This window comes from Pleurodeles waltl, chromosome 11 (assembly GCF_031143425.1).
Source record: "Pleurodeles waltl isolate 20211129_DDA chromosome 11, aPleWal1.hap1.20221129, whole genome shotgun sequence".
NCBI lineage: Eukaryota > Metazoa > Chordata > Amphibia > Caudata > Salamandridae > Pleurodeles > Pleurodeles waltl.
The window spans coordinates 940,993,377-941,008,970 of record NC_090450.1 but is presented as its reverse complement, the minus strand read 5'-3'; the positions used below and the strand labels follow the sequence as shown (position 1 = coordinate 941,008,970).

At 42.9% G+C, this 15,594-nt stretch overlaps 1 protein-coding gene across 2 annotated transcripts in view; it reads right to left on the bottom strand.

The window, feature by feature from the left end:
* LIMK2 (LIM domain kinase 2) overlaps positions 1 to 15,594 on the bottom strand; it is a 249,863-nt gene that overhangs the window by 91,324 nt on the left and 142,945 nt on the right. For both annotated transcript variants that reach the window (XM_069215065.1, XM_069215066.1), the window contains 2 exons: positions 9,921 to 10,007; positions 9,682 to 9,813 (listed from right to left, as the gene is read on the bottom strand). In XM_069215065.1, coding sequence (XP_069071166.1) covers positions 9,682 to 9,813; positions 9,921 to 10,007 — 219 coding nt within the window. The remainder of the gene's footprint in view (positions 1 to 9,681; positions 9,814 to 9,920; positions 10,008 to 15,594) is intronic.

The window sequence follows — 15,594 nt, the reverse complement described above, 5'->3', positions numbered from 1 at the left end:
CTGGGGAAGATGGTCTATGAGAAGTTGCATCTCATCCCAGTGTGCGCGGTCATATCGGGCTAGCAGCGCTTGGGAATTTGCGATGCGCCATTGGTTGGCTGCCTGTGATGCGACTCTTTTTCCCGCCGCATCAAATTTTCGGCTTTCTTTGTCCGGAGGTGGGGCGTCGCCAGATGTATGGGAATTTGCTCTTTTGCGAGCTGCCCCTACTACTACGGAGTCAGGTGGTAACTGCGAAGTAATAAACACTGGGTCTGTGGGTGGTGGTTTGTATTTCTTATCCACCCTTGGGGTGATGGCTCTTGATTTTACGGGCTCTTCAAAAATTTGTTTTGCGTGCCGTAACATCCCTGGTAGCATTGGGAGACATTGATATTGGCTATGTGTAGCCGAGAGGGTGTTAAATAAAAAATCATCCTCTATAGGATCGGAATGCAGTTGGACATTGTGGAATTCTGCTGCCCTAGCCACCAGTTGCGAGTATGAGGTACTGTCCTCTGGCGGTGACGGCTTTGTGGGGTATGAATCGGGATCATTGTCCGGCACTGGGGTGTCGTATAGGTCCCAAGCGTCTTGATCCTGATTATCTTGACTTATAGTAGTTTGTGCTGGTGAGTGCATTTGTGGCGGTGTTTGTGCCGGCGATGCCTGTTGTGGTGGAGAGGGCGGAGGCGTGACTTTTTTAACCACTTTGGCTTGTGGTTGTGCGTCATCCTTGAGAAATCCGATCCTTCTTTTTCTCATTATTGGGGGAAGGGTTGATATCTTCCCTGTGTCTTGTTGGATGTACAGTCTCTTTTGTGTGTAGTCTGATTCTACACTTTGGAGCTCTTGTCCAAATCTGTGCATCTGGCCACTTATTCCTTGTTCCTCTGTGTAGGAAGGAGGTGTGGAACTTTTCGGCGCCGAGAGTGAATCTTTTTTCGGCTTCGGTACCGACTGAATTTTTGTGGCTTTCGGCAGTGTGTCACGGTGCCGATGTTTTTCGGTGCCGGCATCTTGTTTTTGCTTCTCGGAGCCGCTATCTCGGCTCCGAGGTTGCTCCATGGCGGTCCCTCGACCGGAGTCGGGTGTCTTCGCTATGGGCGTGCCCTTTTTCGGCGCCTTTGACGGCTCGCCGGTTTTATGGGTCGAGCCATGGCCTGTTGGCAGTGGCGTCCCCTGGGCTTTTGTTTTTTCGATGGTTTTTATTTTCGACGTCTTACTCACTGTTTGTTGTTGTTGTTCGACGTCGGAGTCTCCGGATTCTGAGTCCGGAACCGAGAATGTTTCCTCTTCGTCGTCGAAACGTTGTTTTGTCGGCGTGGACGCCATTTGTAGACGCCTGGCTCTTCGGTCCCGGAGTGTTTTTCTGGACCGGAAGGCTCGACAGGCCTCACAGGTATCCTCCTTGTGCTCGAGGGACAAGCACAAGTTACAGACCAAGTGCTGATCTGTATAAGGATACTTACTGTGACATTTTGGGCAGAAACGGAACGGGGTCCGTTCCATCGGCTTCGATGTCGCACGCGGTCGGGCCGACCAGGCCCCGATGGGGGATCGAAGCTACCCCAAAGTCTTCCGATGATCGGTGTCGATGTACCTAACTATCCCGATACCGAACGGAACAATACCGACGCTTTCTTCCGAGATTCTGACTAACTTTCCGAACCGAAACACGGAGCGAAAAGGAATACGTCCGAACCCGACAGCGGAAAAAAACCAATCTAAGATGGAGTCGACGCCCATGCGCAATGGAGCCGAAGAGGGAGGAGTCCTTCGGTCCTGTGACCAAAAAAGACTTCTTCGAAGAAAAACAACTTGTAATACTGCGAGCCCAACACCAGGCAGCGGACTGTGCTCAACATGTGTATCTGCAGCAACATATGCCATCGAACCTTTTTGCACTGCTGTCAGTTTTATTGTTTACATCTTTACAAACTTACTTCGTGAGCTCAAGTCTAGTATTGGATTTTAATGTCTTGTATGGTTTTGGTCTAGGAAATAGTTTAAATATACCCCTTGATCCGATGGTACTAGTTCTATAACTTGGTTCCTTAATAAGTCTTCCACTTCCTGTTGCTGTTGGCCTTCTTTTCTTTTCAGCAGTGTTGTTGTGTAATTCTGTTAGCTCTATGCAGTAGCCATATCTTATAATATTTAGTACCTATTTGTCAGAGGTGATCTTTTTTAATTCCTTCATGAATCCTCTGATTCTTTCTCCTACTGGTGACTTGTGTAGGAGGATTCTTTGTAATCAATCACTTGCTTGTGTGATTACCCACTTTTGCCAGCCCACCCCACCTTCCACAGCTGCAAAAGGTCTGATTGGAGCTTGCACGGTACTGCCATTGTGGTGGAATGGTGGCCTCACTTTGTTGGTGGCTGAAGGTTGTTTGAGTCGTGTGCGGTTGTATGGCTCCTCATAGGGCTGTTCTCTTCCTCTCCGTCAAGCCCCCTTGGAATGTTTACTTATGCTGCAGGGCTCCAATGGATTTGGAAGTTTGATAATCTTTCTTCATGCACTGCAGCGCATCGTCTACTGTCTATCAGATCAGAGGGCCCAATTCACAAAGAGGTTCCGCAGTTGTGGCAGAGGCTCCGCAGTCATGGAGGGATCTCCGCAAAGAGAAACTGCAGCGCGGAGATCCCTCCACAACTGAGGAGCCTCCACCACAACTGCGGAGGCTCTTTGTGAATTGTTCCCTGTGAATGGCATGTTGATTATTGCTGACTGGACTTCCTGTTTGAATCCTGAGATTCTCGCATGTCTGCACAGGTGGCGGCTGTGCAGGGTTGTCTACTTGCAGTATTTGCTGCAACTAGCACACATTTCAAGCCTGTTTTAGTGACTGTCTTATCCTCCTGTAGCACTGCACTTGCCCTCTTTTCGTACTCCTCTGGCAGGTGCTTCATGAACTTCTACATTTTATCCCACTGTTGGTGGGCGTACCTGTTAAGCATGGCTATCCGCCACTGAGCGGATCTCTCCATTTTTCTCCCTACGATGTCCACCCTCTTACCTTCCTTATCAGGAGGTGGTCCTGTAGATGTGATGGTGTTTGCCCTCTTGTGTGCCATTGCCACAATGAGGGAATCAGCTGGTATGTTCCTTCTGAGGTGCATCCTTGGAAGAGAAGTGGTATTCCTTTTCCACTTTTGGTGATATGGCCTTGGATGCACCGATTCTTTAAATGCCCCTCTGCCCTGGCCCAACATTTTGGGTAGCACTGGGATAGATCAGTTCCTCTTCTGGTTAGGCAGAGGCATTACAAGGAGTAAACATGCCTCTGCTGCTTCTCTTCCTGCTAAAGTCTCTGCAGCTGTCTTGATTACTGCACTATACGCAGTGATGTCCTCCAGAGGTGATGGTTTGAACGGAAAGGATTCCACCTCTTTGGTGAGTCTGTGTAGATGTCCTGCTATTCATCCGCTGGCTCTCCCATCCGTGACAGTCCCCCCTCTTGCTGCTCTTCCTCCATTTTAGAAGAGTTCCTTTTCCATCTCTACCTGTAGCTCTGGGGAGATTAGATTTTCCAACTTCCCTGTTTTTTTTTATTTCAATATGTTTTTTTCAGAGGAATTCTGTATTGTTGGAGGGAATAAGTGAATTCATCTTTTTTTGTTTAGGGCTTAGAGTTTGACCTTAAGACATTTTCTTTTTTTCACCCTATCCCTAGTGATTTTCTTTTGGCGTCAAGTTCGGTCTCTTCTGTGTTTTGATTTTAAAAAAACCTTTGGTGCCGAATTGGAGTGCTTGAAAGTTTTGGCGACCTTTGGTGTCAGTGTCAAATAGCAGTCTTCGTGGCCACTGTCGAGCTGTCTTTCACCATTTCCCACCCATGCTTTTGATCCTCTCTGGAGATCAAAGCCAGTTTCAACGGCTTGCATTCAGTGGTGTCCTTAGTCTGGGACCTGTGTGGCTCTCCGGGCTTCACTTCCACCCTCTGGTATCTATGTTTATGATGTTGCAGACAGAGTTTTAGAGTCCGAAACTTTCAGCTCAGTGGTGTTCCAACCCTGTGGGTTTACCTTTAGTCTGGGCTCCTCTCTCAGCATCTTATAGTACCCCTTGCTAGTGTGGGCCTTGATGACCTTCTCAAGGTAGGGTTCTTCTCCTTGGGCCTTCTCCGTCTCTTCCAGGATGTTCTCCTCCTCACTCAACAGACTGAGTTCCTTTAGGAACTCCTGTCTTCTATGTGGCGATAGCATCCGTATTGGGCACAGCCTTGCCCTGATGGTCTCCAGCAAGAATTCAGCACACACCGTGCAATCCTCCGAACTGTGGTTCTTTGAGAGGCACAGGTTACAAACCTCAAGCACTTCTTTCTCGGAGTTTCTGTGGTGGCACTTCGGGCAAAACCTAAGGGGGTATATGCTCCATACCCATTTCTCATTCTCCGACCACAAAGCTTCAGTGCCCTCGCCTCATCGTTTGTTGGTGGGTTTTGGTGCTTTTCTCAGCACCTTACCTTCATTAACCCCCTTTCCACAAGAGTAATTTTCAGTAGAAAACTGACTTCTGAGCACTTTCTTTTTCGTCAACTCCTAAGCTCTCTATTAGGATTCCATACCCAAGGGCGCAAAAAACGAACCTGAAGGCTGCAAGTGCGTTGATGGATTTCCTATGCCTATGAAAAAGAAAGAGGAAAAAAAAGAGAAACTACAGGTATTCCGGACCCAACTGCAATAGATGGCAGAACAATGTACAACATGCAAATCCACAAAAGATTCACACTGCAAAACCATACTGACTGGACAGAAAGACTCTAAAGAATAGGCCATGGCACCGAAAGTTCACTGTGTGACATTGAGTACCCATTTCTTTGCTAATTTTAGATCCATATTTAACTCTAAATCTTTCTATAAGCTTATGCAACCACTCAATTGCCAGCTTCTACTGAGAAATGAAAACTTGCAGAATACGTCTACATGTTACTACTTGTACTTTGTGGGCAGATGTTAGGAGCAATGATCTTAGACTCTGTGCACAGCCATTTGTTAATATTATTGAAAATAACTTTTACCTTTGTAATTCTTTTGCAATGTTTTAGTTTATTGCACTGCATCCTCATACCAACGAAGTTAAAATGAGGGAAAGTGCTAAACCTCCCAGAAATGTTTGTACAGAATTCTAAAAGACCCTATAGCAGGATGGTAATAGCAACTTTCACGATTTTAGATAATGTACTACTAATCTTCTGTCCCACTGTGTCTATGCTTCAGCTTTGTCGAGTGGAATGGATGACACTGGATACACCTGATAAAGTTATATACTGAACATACCATTATTTATACCTCCTAATGGTTCATTTGACAATAATGGTTTATATTTTAGTTAAATAGGAAGGTGTTGTCTTCACCATAGCATGGAATATTTCCATCGTTGCTTTCAGTAATACAGGTTCTGCTAGGCTCTTGTGCTGCAGGTTCTCAAATATTACCAATCACCTGGCCTGATATACACCAAAATGTTTATTTAGTTTTGTTGCTCCCTTAGTCAGAACTTAGTATAAAGTGGCAAGATTCTCTACTAGCAAGACCTGAAGATGTAGATTTTGTCATAGTAGCATGGCAGTAAGAACATCATGACAATTCCAAGGTGGTCTCCCTTTGTGGTATGACGTCTCCAAGTGTGGTCCGGGATCCCAGAACCCTTGGGGGGTTTGATCAGTAATTGTAATACTTTTGAGCATGTGTCTTTCAAGGAGCCTCATGTGCAACAGGTCTAAACTTCTTTTAAAAAGGAAACTTTTGTGATAAAAACCCTCAAAGCCCTCAAAGATCACTGCCTAGCACAGGCTTCTCCAACAAATAGCTCGTGAGCAACTGTTATCTTATCAAAATGGAACCGCATTGTGGCAGGCGGAACGGTATAAAGACAACGGAGAGAAATTGAGGTGATCAGGTAAGTGGTTTATTTAAGAGAGTTTGGTTTGTTTATAGTTTTTCCTTATGTTTACTGGGTTTTTTTAAGGTCTCTAGACGTCGTCTTCTATTCTTCTTATTGGGGTTTTCTTCTTCTTTCTTCTTTGTCTCTTAGTTTGGCGTTCCCTCCGTCTCTCGGTTGGCTCCAGCGGGGATGTACCGGAAAGAAGGAAAACGCTACGGTAAGTGGGGCGTTAAATCTGGGTTTATGGTTTTTACAACTAAAGGGGAAGGGTTAAAAGGGTGGGGTTGTGCTGGTAGTGAGTTAGGGTCAACGTGAATAACAGCCTTAAAGTGCACGTTTGTGTGGTTCACTCGTGCCTAAATATGTGCTCTTTAAGATTCCCTCCCAGTACTCCCTTCACTCCTTCTCAGGTCCCTTCCCCAGTGCCCTCTTAATCGTTGTATTCCCTCTAGTGTCCCACAAAGACCGTACCTTAGCAAACCACGACCCTCCTGGGTCGTGGCTGGCGCTGGGGTGTTCCGTCAGCTGCGGTTCGCCGGCAACGCTCTCCTTCTTCAGCGCCTCGTCTTGAGTTCGCGTTGTGACGATCCTCTCCCGTTCTTCTGTTCCGGTTCCTCTTTTCTCCGTCTCTCTCCTTGCGCCTTCTCCTTCCCTCTCCTCGATACTGTGGTCACCCCGCCTCTTCACCGCCGCGGCCCGGAAGCCCTCCTGGGTTTCCCTGGCAACCAGGTGACGCGAACCGCCGTCAGAGTGCGTTCCCACGGCAAGGTGGGAACGCGGAAATGACGTGTCGGGACTATCCGACACGTCGGTACTGCCCAGTGCCGAGGATGTGTTCGGGACCGCCCGATCACACGCATGTACTCAAGACAAATAGTGAGTATATTCTAAACTCATAATCCGATATTGGAAGAAGAATGGTTGAATAGCCAAAATATATTTAAACTTGATATCCGAGTAATAAATCATGCAGCACTGGGGAGACTTGTTACTCATATTATTTCCTTTGTGCTAGGAGCAGTGCAACATTGGCTGTTAGGTATTATCCATGGAGGGGCATTCCACACCGACAAAGCCTTTTTTGATTTAAATATGCTGTTACATGATCACTACTGCTAATCTTGCAAATGGTGGCCACTAATGTAATCTTGTCTGAATGTGGTCACTTTTTCAACACTAATAATACGAGTAGCTCAGGAATACTTTCATTGAGCTATAGCTCTTCTCACAAAAAATGTGGGAGATCCCTGGTCTAGCACCTGCTTATTAGATTCACACTGAGGTAGTGTTTCTCAACTGGTCTCTGAGGAGAAGCTGAAACTCAACTCTACGTCCAGAAAGGTGCATCACAGTACACTGTCACTAGAACCAAGATGTACCCAGCTTATGAGCTCATAACTAGTGCGAAACTGGTCCAGGGTTGCTTATGTCCTGATTCAGGAAGTACCTAGCTTGGCAGTTCAGGCTGGATTGTTCCTATTGGAGTCAGGTCAAGTCTGATGTGTATATAGCTGGGTCCAAACTGAGGTCGCATGGTGTGCAACATAAATATGGATGCAGCTCCGAGTGATTGCCAGTGGCTGAGATTAATTCAAGCATTCCATCCATCAATGTTTTGTATACTTATTGAGATACCTCTCAACATCTAGAATAAGTGAAGGGAACTAGGTTTATGTCTCTGCTTACTTGATCACTCGCTATTCGCGAGAGGGGGTTAATCAGAAGTGACTTGATAAATGCTAAGCTGGAATCGGAAGCTCTCCGATGCTTTCTGGAAGTTTGTAACTCTGCAGCAGACACTGAAGGTTCTTCTTCAATGTTCTCTCCCTTCGGACTAGACTTAATTATGATTTTTAGTGTCCTTGTGGATATTTTCTGGCAAAAAGGACATTCTGTGACACACTGACAAAATGTACAAGGTAGGTGAATCTTTTCCAGTCCTCTCCACAGGTGTGGCACCTCACCAACAATGAAGGCATGGTTAACCAAAAGCGCAGCACAAATGAGGCCCTATCAGAAAAACAAAGGTTAAAGAAAGCTGTTCAACATAAAAAGATCTCATAGTTTGGGTTTAAGTAAAATGTTGACTGAAAGGGTCATAAAGTTGATTAAACATTGGCAGCACTCGGTTTGTGGTTTCTACTCTAGACAGCTGAATAATGGTCTTCTCAAAGAGAGAGTCAGCCCTGATGGCTTGAGGAAACAATGTAGTTGCGAACTCTATAAATCAATGCTCAATTTTGTTTTAAACAAAAAAAGGACAGAAAAAGCTAAATTCTTCAAGATGTATTTAGCTATTTTTGTTCAAGAAACATGTGTTTAAATATGCATGAATTAAAAATAGGAGAGCTCTCTTTAAATTGTTTCAGAATCTCTTCACAGAGGTGGAGATACTCACTGTTCATGGACCAGTGAACATCCTTGAAGAAAAGGTGTGCATTCCTGCAAATTCAAGCATTGATTTGCTCCAGGACAAAGTTAAATAGTAAGTAGATGAGCCTGATACAGTACTTCCACCACTGCCATCTTTAAATTTCTTGGATTTGTAGTCTGTTAGAGACGGCAATATTACATAGATGTGACTCCGAAATAATAAACAACAAGAACAAGACTGTGTAACAGGTTTATCCAGATGTAGAGCTTAAGCTGGGACTTAAAACCAGATACTGTAGTTTCCTGCTATAACTCACAAACGCACTAGCGGTCGGATGCACCAATCAAAACTGCATCATTTAAACAGCAGTGTAGTATCCTGATCTCAGTCAGTGTTTTCCCTCCCTCCTACGTGCCCCTGCAACATAGGAGGGAAACAGGTCATCCGCTGAGATTCTGTTGCCCAAATGCTTTCAATCTCAGCTAAATTTGAGAGGGCATTTTCTTTTTTACAGGTTATTGTATATCCTACCTGCCTTGAGGTTTAGGATTTCTGAAGACATATTAAACATTAACACATATACCTTCTAAGGTACATACTGGAGTAGTGCTTCTATTGACTGAACACATTGCTATGATTTCTTTCATATTTTGATACCCAAGCATATCTCAATGCTATCAAATATTTATTACAATTTCCCTGGGGAACATATATTCCTACCCAAAGTTAGTGAATCTCCTACAAATTATGCTTTAAGACATTTGATCTTAAAAGAAACGAATAGTGTCAGAAGTAAAGAGTGGAGTGACTAAGTGTCAATCCATCATATCTTTCCATGCACTTTCTCTTCAATCCACATTGATATGCTACAACGTCAGCTCCTTCCAGGTGTTCTACATTCTTCCATCCTACTTAATGTAATTTGTTGACAGCATTTGTTTTTTAACTTCCCCCTAGATATGAATGCATTTCTCAGTCTTATTAAACTTCGCTGCCACCCCTGCTCTAGAAAAGTCTTGTTCCTATCCCCTAATATGTGCTTTCAACCACTGCTACATTCCATTATCCTCAAACAACCTCTTTCCTTATCTCTAACAGTTTGTTATTCAGTTGCTACATTCTACTACTTTGCAGTCATTTCAACCATCAGCTAGGATTGTCATACAGTGTGCATTCTATATTCATTTATCTTTCTCTATAGTCTTCTATCATGCGTGGCTGCCAGCAGGAATGGATCTGTTCTGCTGTTGCCTACCATTAACTAGCCAGTGACTACTCTATCAGTTGGTTCTCATAGGCAATCTTCTAGTTTCGGATGTCAACCGTGACTGCACCCAGGTCCTGCCCTCCTCAACTCATTTCTTCTTTAACTTCTTGTAGACCACCTGTCCTCTTCCTAATGCTCTGCCATGAACAGAGTAACATGTAAACTCACCGAGCTCCGTAGAAAGTCCTTCAACGTGCCACACTCTATGAATTCAGTCAGAAGGTTCAACCTCTTATCTTTGTACAGAACACCAATAAACTTGAGCACGTTGGGGTGATCAAGACAACGCATTACTTTCACCTGGGGAATGGAAGAACAACTATGAGGCATGAAATAATACCATAAGAGAAGGCACAGCAGCACCACCAGGCCAAGGTAACCGCTCCAGCTGAAGCACATACACCCACCTCTGTCAGAAATGTTTTTTGTGTCTCCTCATCACAGCGAATCAGCTCCTTCATCACCATCACCCTCCCAGTTTCTTTGTGAGTCACCTATGGTACAAAGAAAAGTTTCAATCTGGTCTCTACACCTAAGACAAAGAACATTTCATCATAGTAATGCTGGTGGCCTGGAGGAGTGAAGCAAAATTAGAGTGGGTTTGGAACCACATACAAGACCGTCTATGAGTGTAATACAAGTCTACTGGATCAACTTATAGTGCAAAGAGGACCTTGGGGGAATCTTAGTGATCGGATGAGCAGATGCTTATATTGGATTTGTTTGTCACAACTGGTTCCCACCAACTTCTGTGAGCACTTAGCAGGCCAGAAAGCAAGGCCAATGCATTGTTGCTAAGAGAAGGCAACTTATTGCCATGCATGATTTATTTGGATCAGTTGTTCTGTGCACACCTGATTAGGGCTTCCTTTTAAATACCGTACTAAAGTGCTAAAGAGACCAAAAACATAACCCAACACTGTAGTATAAGGTAATAGAGATGTTTTATTCTGTTTTGCCTGTGTTAAATTGTTCTTCTGACTCTGCATAATACTAGACCATGGGATGCTTAGAAAATGCTTTTTAAGTGTGTGATAGAATTCTAAGGTTGTAGATTGGGCCTAACATGCAGTGTTGAGTAAGAGTTCAAAAGTGTATTGGGCCAGACTGTAACCAAGGAAACACTGAGCTGAGCAGCAGGTTCTAGTCCCCTCTTCAAACCAGTTGCAGGCTAAGTGATTGGGCTGTCCCCAGAGTCACCTGAACAGTCCTCCACTCCCACACTGCATAGCCCCTTACTTTAAGCTCATTGATCTATAGAGCTATGGCATACAATGCCTTTAAGTCACCTGATTACCGGTGCTAATATTTGGCCAGGGTATCAGAGCTTACATTGTGCCCAGGGTCTAGAGTTTTTCTTTGAACAGACTGAATGAGTGACACCTGGTGTCAGATCTTTGCCTAATTCAACACCCACTGGAATTATGCGCCTTTGCAGGGTTTTCCACATAATTATGGTTTCATTTCATAATCCATTATTAGCTGCATAATCAACAGATTACAAAAAAAAGTGTTTTCTAACTCAAGCACAGTGACACGTGTTGCGGTGCAACTGCAAGGTAATTCGCAGTGGTTAAGTGGTCATCCTTCTCTTGTTTATTGCTGAAGTTGGGTGTTGAACTGGTATTAACAAAGTGAAACCTTTGTAAAGACAATGTGAATCTGTGTACAAATGACAACATAATGATGCAGTACAATCACAAGATGTGTGGCATTACGCCACATAATTAGCCTTTTCTTACAAACATACAAAAAGGCAGCCATGCAATCCAGTACTCAATTATGATCGACAATGCCAAATACCCAACCAAGGAACTCCATGACATTGTCAAAATTGCGCAATGCAAATAGCTATAAATTGTCCACCACTTTTTAATGGAGACACTATGGATTCTTTCGTAACAATGAAAACTCTGCTTCCTTATTAAACAACTAAAACAATCACAGTAGTTACACAATCTCCACAAAAATAAGACTTCCAACAAAATAGAACTTTAGAATTTGAAGTTCTACCTCTGCCTGCCACTTGCAAAACACAATTTTTCAAATAGACCTTTCAGTCAACATTTACATCTACCCCAGTCAAAAATATTATCAATAACTCCTTAAAAACAGGAGCGTTGCCACACATATTGAGAAAAAAACACATATGTGCTCACTAATGAAGGACAGCAACTTGTTACTCTCAAGACCCCCAATAGCTAGAGACCATTCTGCAATGTACCTTTCCTAAACAAACATCTGGAGAGAGCACTCTTTTACCAGATCTCTGAATTCATTGAAGAAACAAAGCTACTCTAAGACTGGCAAACAGGATTCTGCCCAGAAAGCAGGACCAAATTTGTCCTAACTGGGATGACTCATAAACAAAGTCGGCAAAAATGGCATTGCTGCATCATAACGCCAGGACCTTTCAGCAGCTTTGGAAACAGTATACAATGACACAAAAACGTCTTCGACCGAAAGTCGCCAGTATAGACAGCATCACTCTAAATTGGATTTACTCTCATATAAACAACTGGTCCTACCGAAAATCACTACTAAATCTTATCAAAAGTTGCAAATTCATCTGCTGTGACTATGTAGAACATACATAAATAATTGTCAAACTGGAAACCCGTTAGGACATTGGAGCATAAAAATTTAACAGCTTCATAGCCATAGAACAATGGATGAGGTGGAATCACCTCAAGCTAACGCTTCAAAAACTGAAATACTGACATGCAGTGAATGGAAAAAACTATGACACCCTGGCTTTCTGGCCAGATGGACTGGCAACCAGGCCAAAAATAGTAGTGATAGACGTGATAAATCTTGGCATCTTCTATGACTCCACAGTTTTTGTGAATACTCAAGTAGGCAAGCTGTCTCAACCAACTTCCTACACAATGAAAACTCCTATACACATCTTTCCGCATTTTGAACTTCCTCAAAAGGTACAATCATTAAAATAACCTAGCTTCTCAAAAACTGATTATGCTGATGGACTACACCACAGCATTCCACTGATGTACAGAAGGCTAAAAAGAAATCAGAACTTAGCAGCAAGGCTACTTCTAAATATAAATATACAAACCCACATCTCTCCGGTCCTGAAAGTTCAACACAGGCTGGAAATTACAAGAACTACTGTGCATCACACACACAGCTACATGTGGGGAAAGAACCAACATTTGATTAAATAAAAATAAAAAATATATAGATATATATATATATATATAAATAAATAACCACAAAATATGCCCAACTCTTTCCAGATTGGTACCACACTTAATTCCTGCGTACAAGAAGAAAACTATTGGTAGCACTACTTTCTCTGCGCAAGCTGGAAACTGTGGAATTTCCTGCCAGCAAAGATCATTACGACTAAAAATCACAGAGTTCAGAAGGATGGTTAAGACCTCGTTTTCCTAATGTGATTTACCAAAGAATTCACACAATAGCAATTTCTGGCTACAGAAATTGAGCTTGTGTGAATATACCCTCCAGATACCCTCCAGGACTCTCTAAAATCATGAGTAGGCTTAAATCAACATAATCACTTTGCAAATAAAGCCTACATACAAATTTAGGGAGAGCCACATCCCCTAGAAACATATCATCCATTCATCTGTCACCAACAAATACATAACAGAATGATCAATGCAAATCTCAGAGATTATCCATGCCCTGCAATCCTACCAGACAAACCTAAAATACCCATTATCTGGACATACTGCATAACTCAATACTTCACATTAAAAAGCAAGTACAAAGTAAATCAATCATAGCTATGCCATACATCTAACAAAAAAAAAAAGGCAGACTATCAACACCATCAACAACCAAACAGAACAATCAAAGACACAACTTATCTCACCTGCCTACAGGTAATCAACTTTCAAACTTTCTTTCTACCCTTTCTGCACCTCCATATTGCATCCTATCTCAATATCCTACTACTCTCACCATATTACTAAAAACCCTGCCTGAAAATGGATCATGGTTTATATCTAAGAATTATTCTCTGTCCTACTTTTTTTGTCTTTATGACACTCTCCTGGTGCGCCATTCTCTGCCTTAGTGCCAGAGTGTACACTACCTACTCTCTACTATACTTCAGTAAACTAACCACACTTCTTTACAAATCAAGCTCTCCTTCTAAGTACCTTCTTGCAAAATTTTACATTCCACTCTCAGAAATCAGAAATCCTCCTTCTATGCAGTCTCTTCCTGTATTCTCAAACTAACTTCCTATACTCTATTTACTTAACCCATGTTTTCATTTTCACGAACCCACTCTAATAATCTCACCCAACTCCTATTAACTTAATCTACCACTAGAAACTGGAGAAAATGCTTCAGTTTCCTCAGAGCACAAGACTAACTCAATAACCAACAAATATATAACAATAACTAACAAATACTGGGTTAACAACTAAATTTGGGTTACAGAGTAGAGTTCTACCTGCCATTGGGGTAGCAAGCTCTACAAATGCAACTACAATACATGAAGGAGAGGACAGTATAGCCCTGCAAGAGTTGTGTGGTAGGGAGATGCTTGGAAAGGAAACAGAGTCTGGATTGCCTGCAACCCCTGTAACACAAATAAACTAGGAATAAAGCTGGCAAAGTGGCCAGTTAAACACTTGTTTCTGAGTGGTGGGGACTGCCTATCACAGGGCCCAATACAGGCATATCTTAATCAGTCATTCATCATTCAGAGTTCAATGAATGCAATACCATTACACTGGGCACGAGTCAAAGATTCTGAAATATGTTATTTGAGATGCTTTTCCAAACTCTCACTAGATGGAAGAATAACGCACAATATGCAAAGCTAGAATAAGAAGGTGATGGTTTTGTCAGACGGATGTTTGTGGAACACGTTGAAGGAAAAGCTTATGATACACACTATTTGCAGTCCTTGCTGCTCCCCAGCTTTTCCCAATTGCATTTCATTTGGGTTTCATAGCAGTCAAAGAAAATTATTTTTGAAGGTATGGAAACAATAGTGGTAGACCAACTTGACCACATAATGGACACCCTTTGTAACAACTAGAAAGGAAGCAGGAGTGGGGATCGTCACAGAGAGAAATGGGCAAGACAATCAACCTTTGAATTCACTAAAGCACCAGGATCTTGAAGAGGCTGTGAGGGAGCCTGATTATCATGGCTGGGGATAAAATCCAAAGTAAGGCACTGCGCTTGAGCAATGTCAAACATTTTTAGGAAGAAATCCCAGCAAGATGATCTGGTAGTCGCACCGGCCTCCTTTGGTGAAAAAAAACACAGTAAGGGACTATACAGAAGCCATGGTGAAAAATCCACTCAAAGAAAGCATGTGGAAGAATACTCAGCAACAGGCCAAGATAGGAGCCGAATAACACAGAAATTGGAACACTTTGTATCCATTTTTGGTGCAAAGATACCTTCAACAGGATGGGGGACCACAGGTCTACATAAGGGTTGTTATGTCATCCGTCCTGGGCAGATGTTCTTGAGATATGGGCTGGGGATCCACTGTCAACTACTGTACAGTGCCATGCTCAGAGGACACTAGCAAGCTTAGTCTGTTTCAGCAACAATAGGCCTCTGACAAACAAGAGTCCAAATTCCTATTGAAATTCTGAAGCAGTTCTTTCAACAGAGGAGATTCTAGCTACCCCTGCAAAACTATCGTAATTGGCAGCAGTCGGCCGTCTGTCAATGCCTCAGAAAACACATGTAGTGCTTGTGAGGGTTAGTCACAGCAAAAAGGCTCCTACAGGGCCTGCAGTCCTTAATGAAATACAAAATGTAAGAAAACTCTGTTACACTGCAGTATAAAAAAAAAAAAAAAAAAAAAAGGCAGAAAGTGCTAAAACCTGGGGCACATGTTTAGGGAAAACAGCTCAAAGCACGATATAAAATGACATATTAAAAATTATCACTGGAGTGTGTGGTGGACATAAGGTGACATGCAAGGAAACAGGCATCTTCAGTCTGTTCATCCCACTGGTTCACACCTTTTGATCTGCTAAGGTAGTTTACTGCAGATACTAACATTTTGAAAGTTCCTGCTGTGTTTTTGGAATATTGTAACCTGGATCCTAACAACTA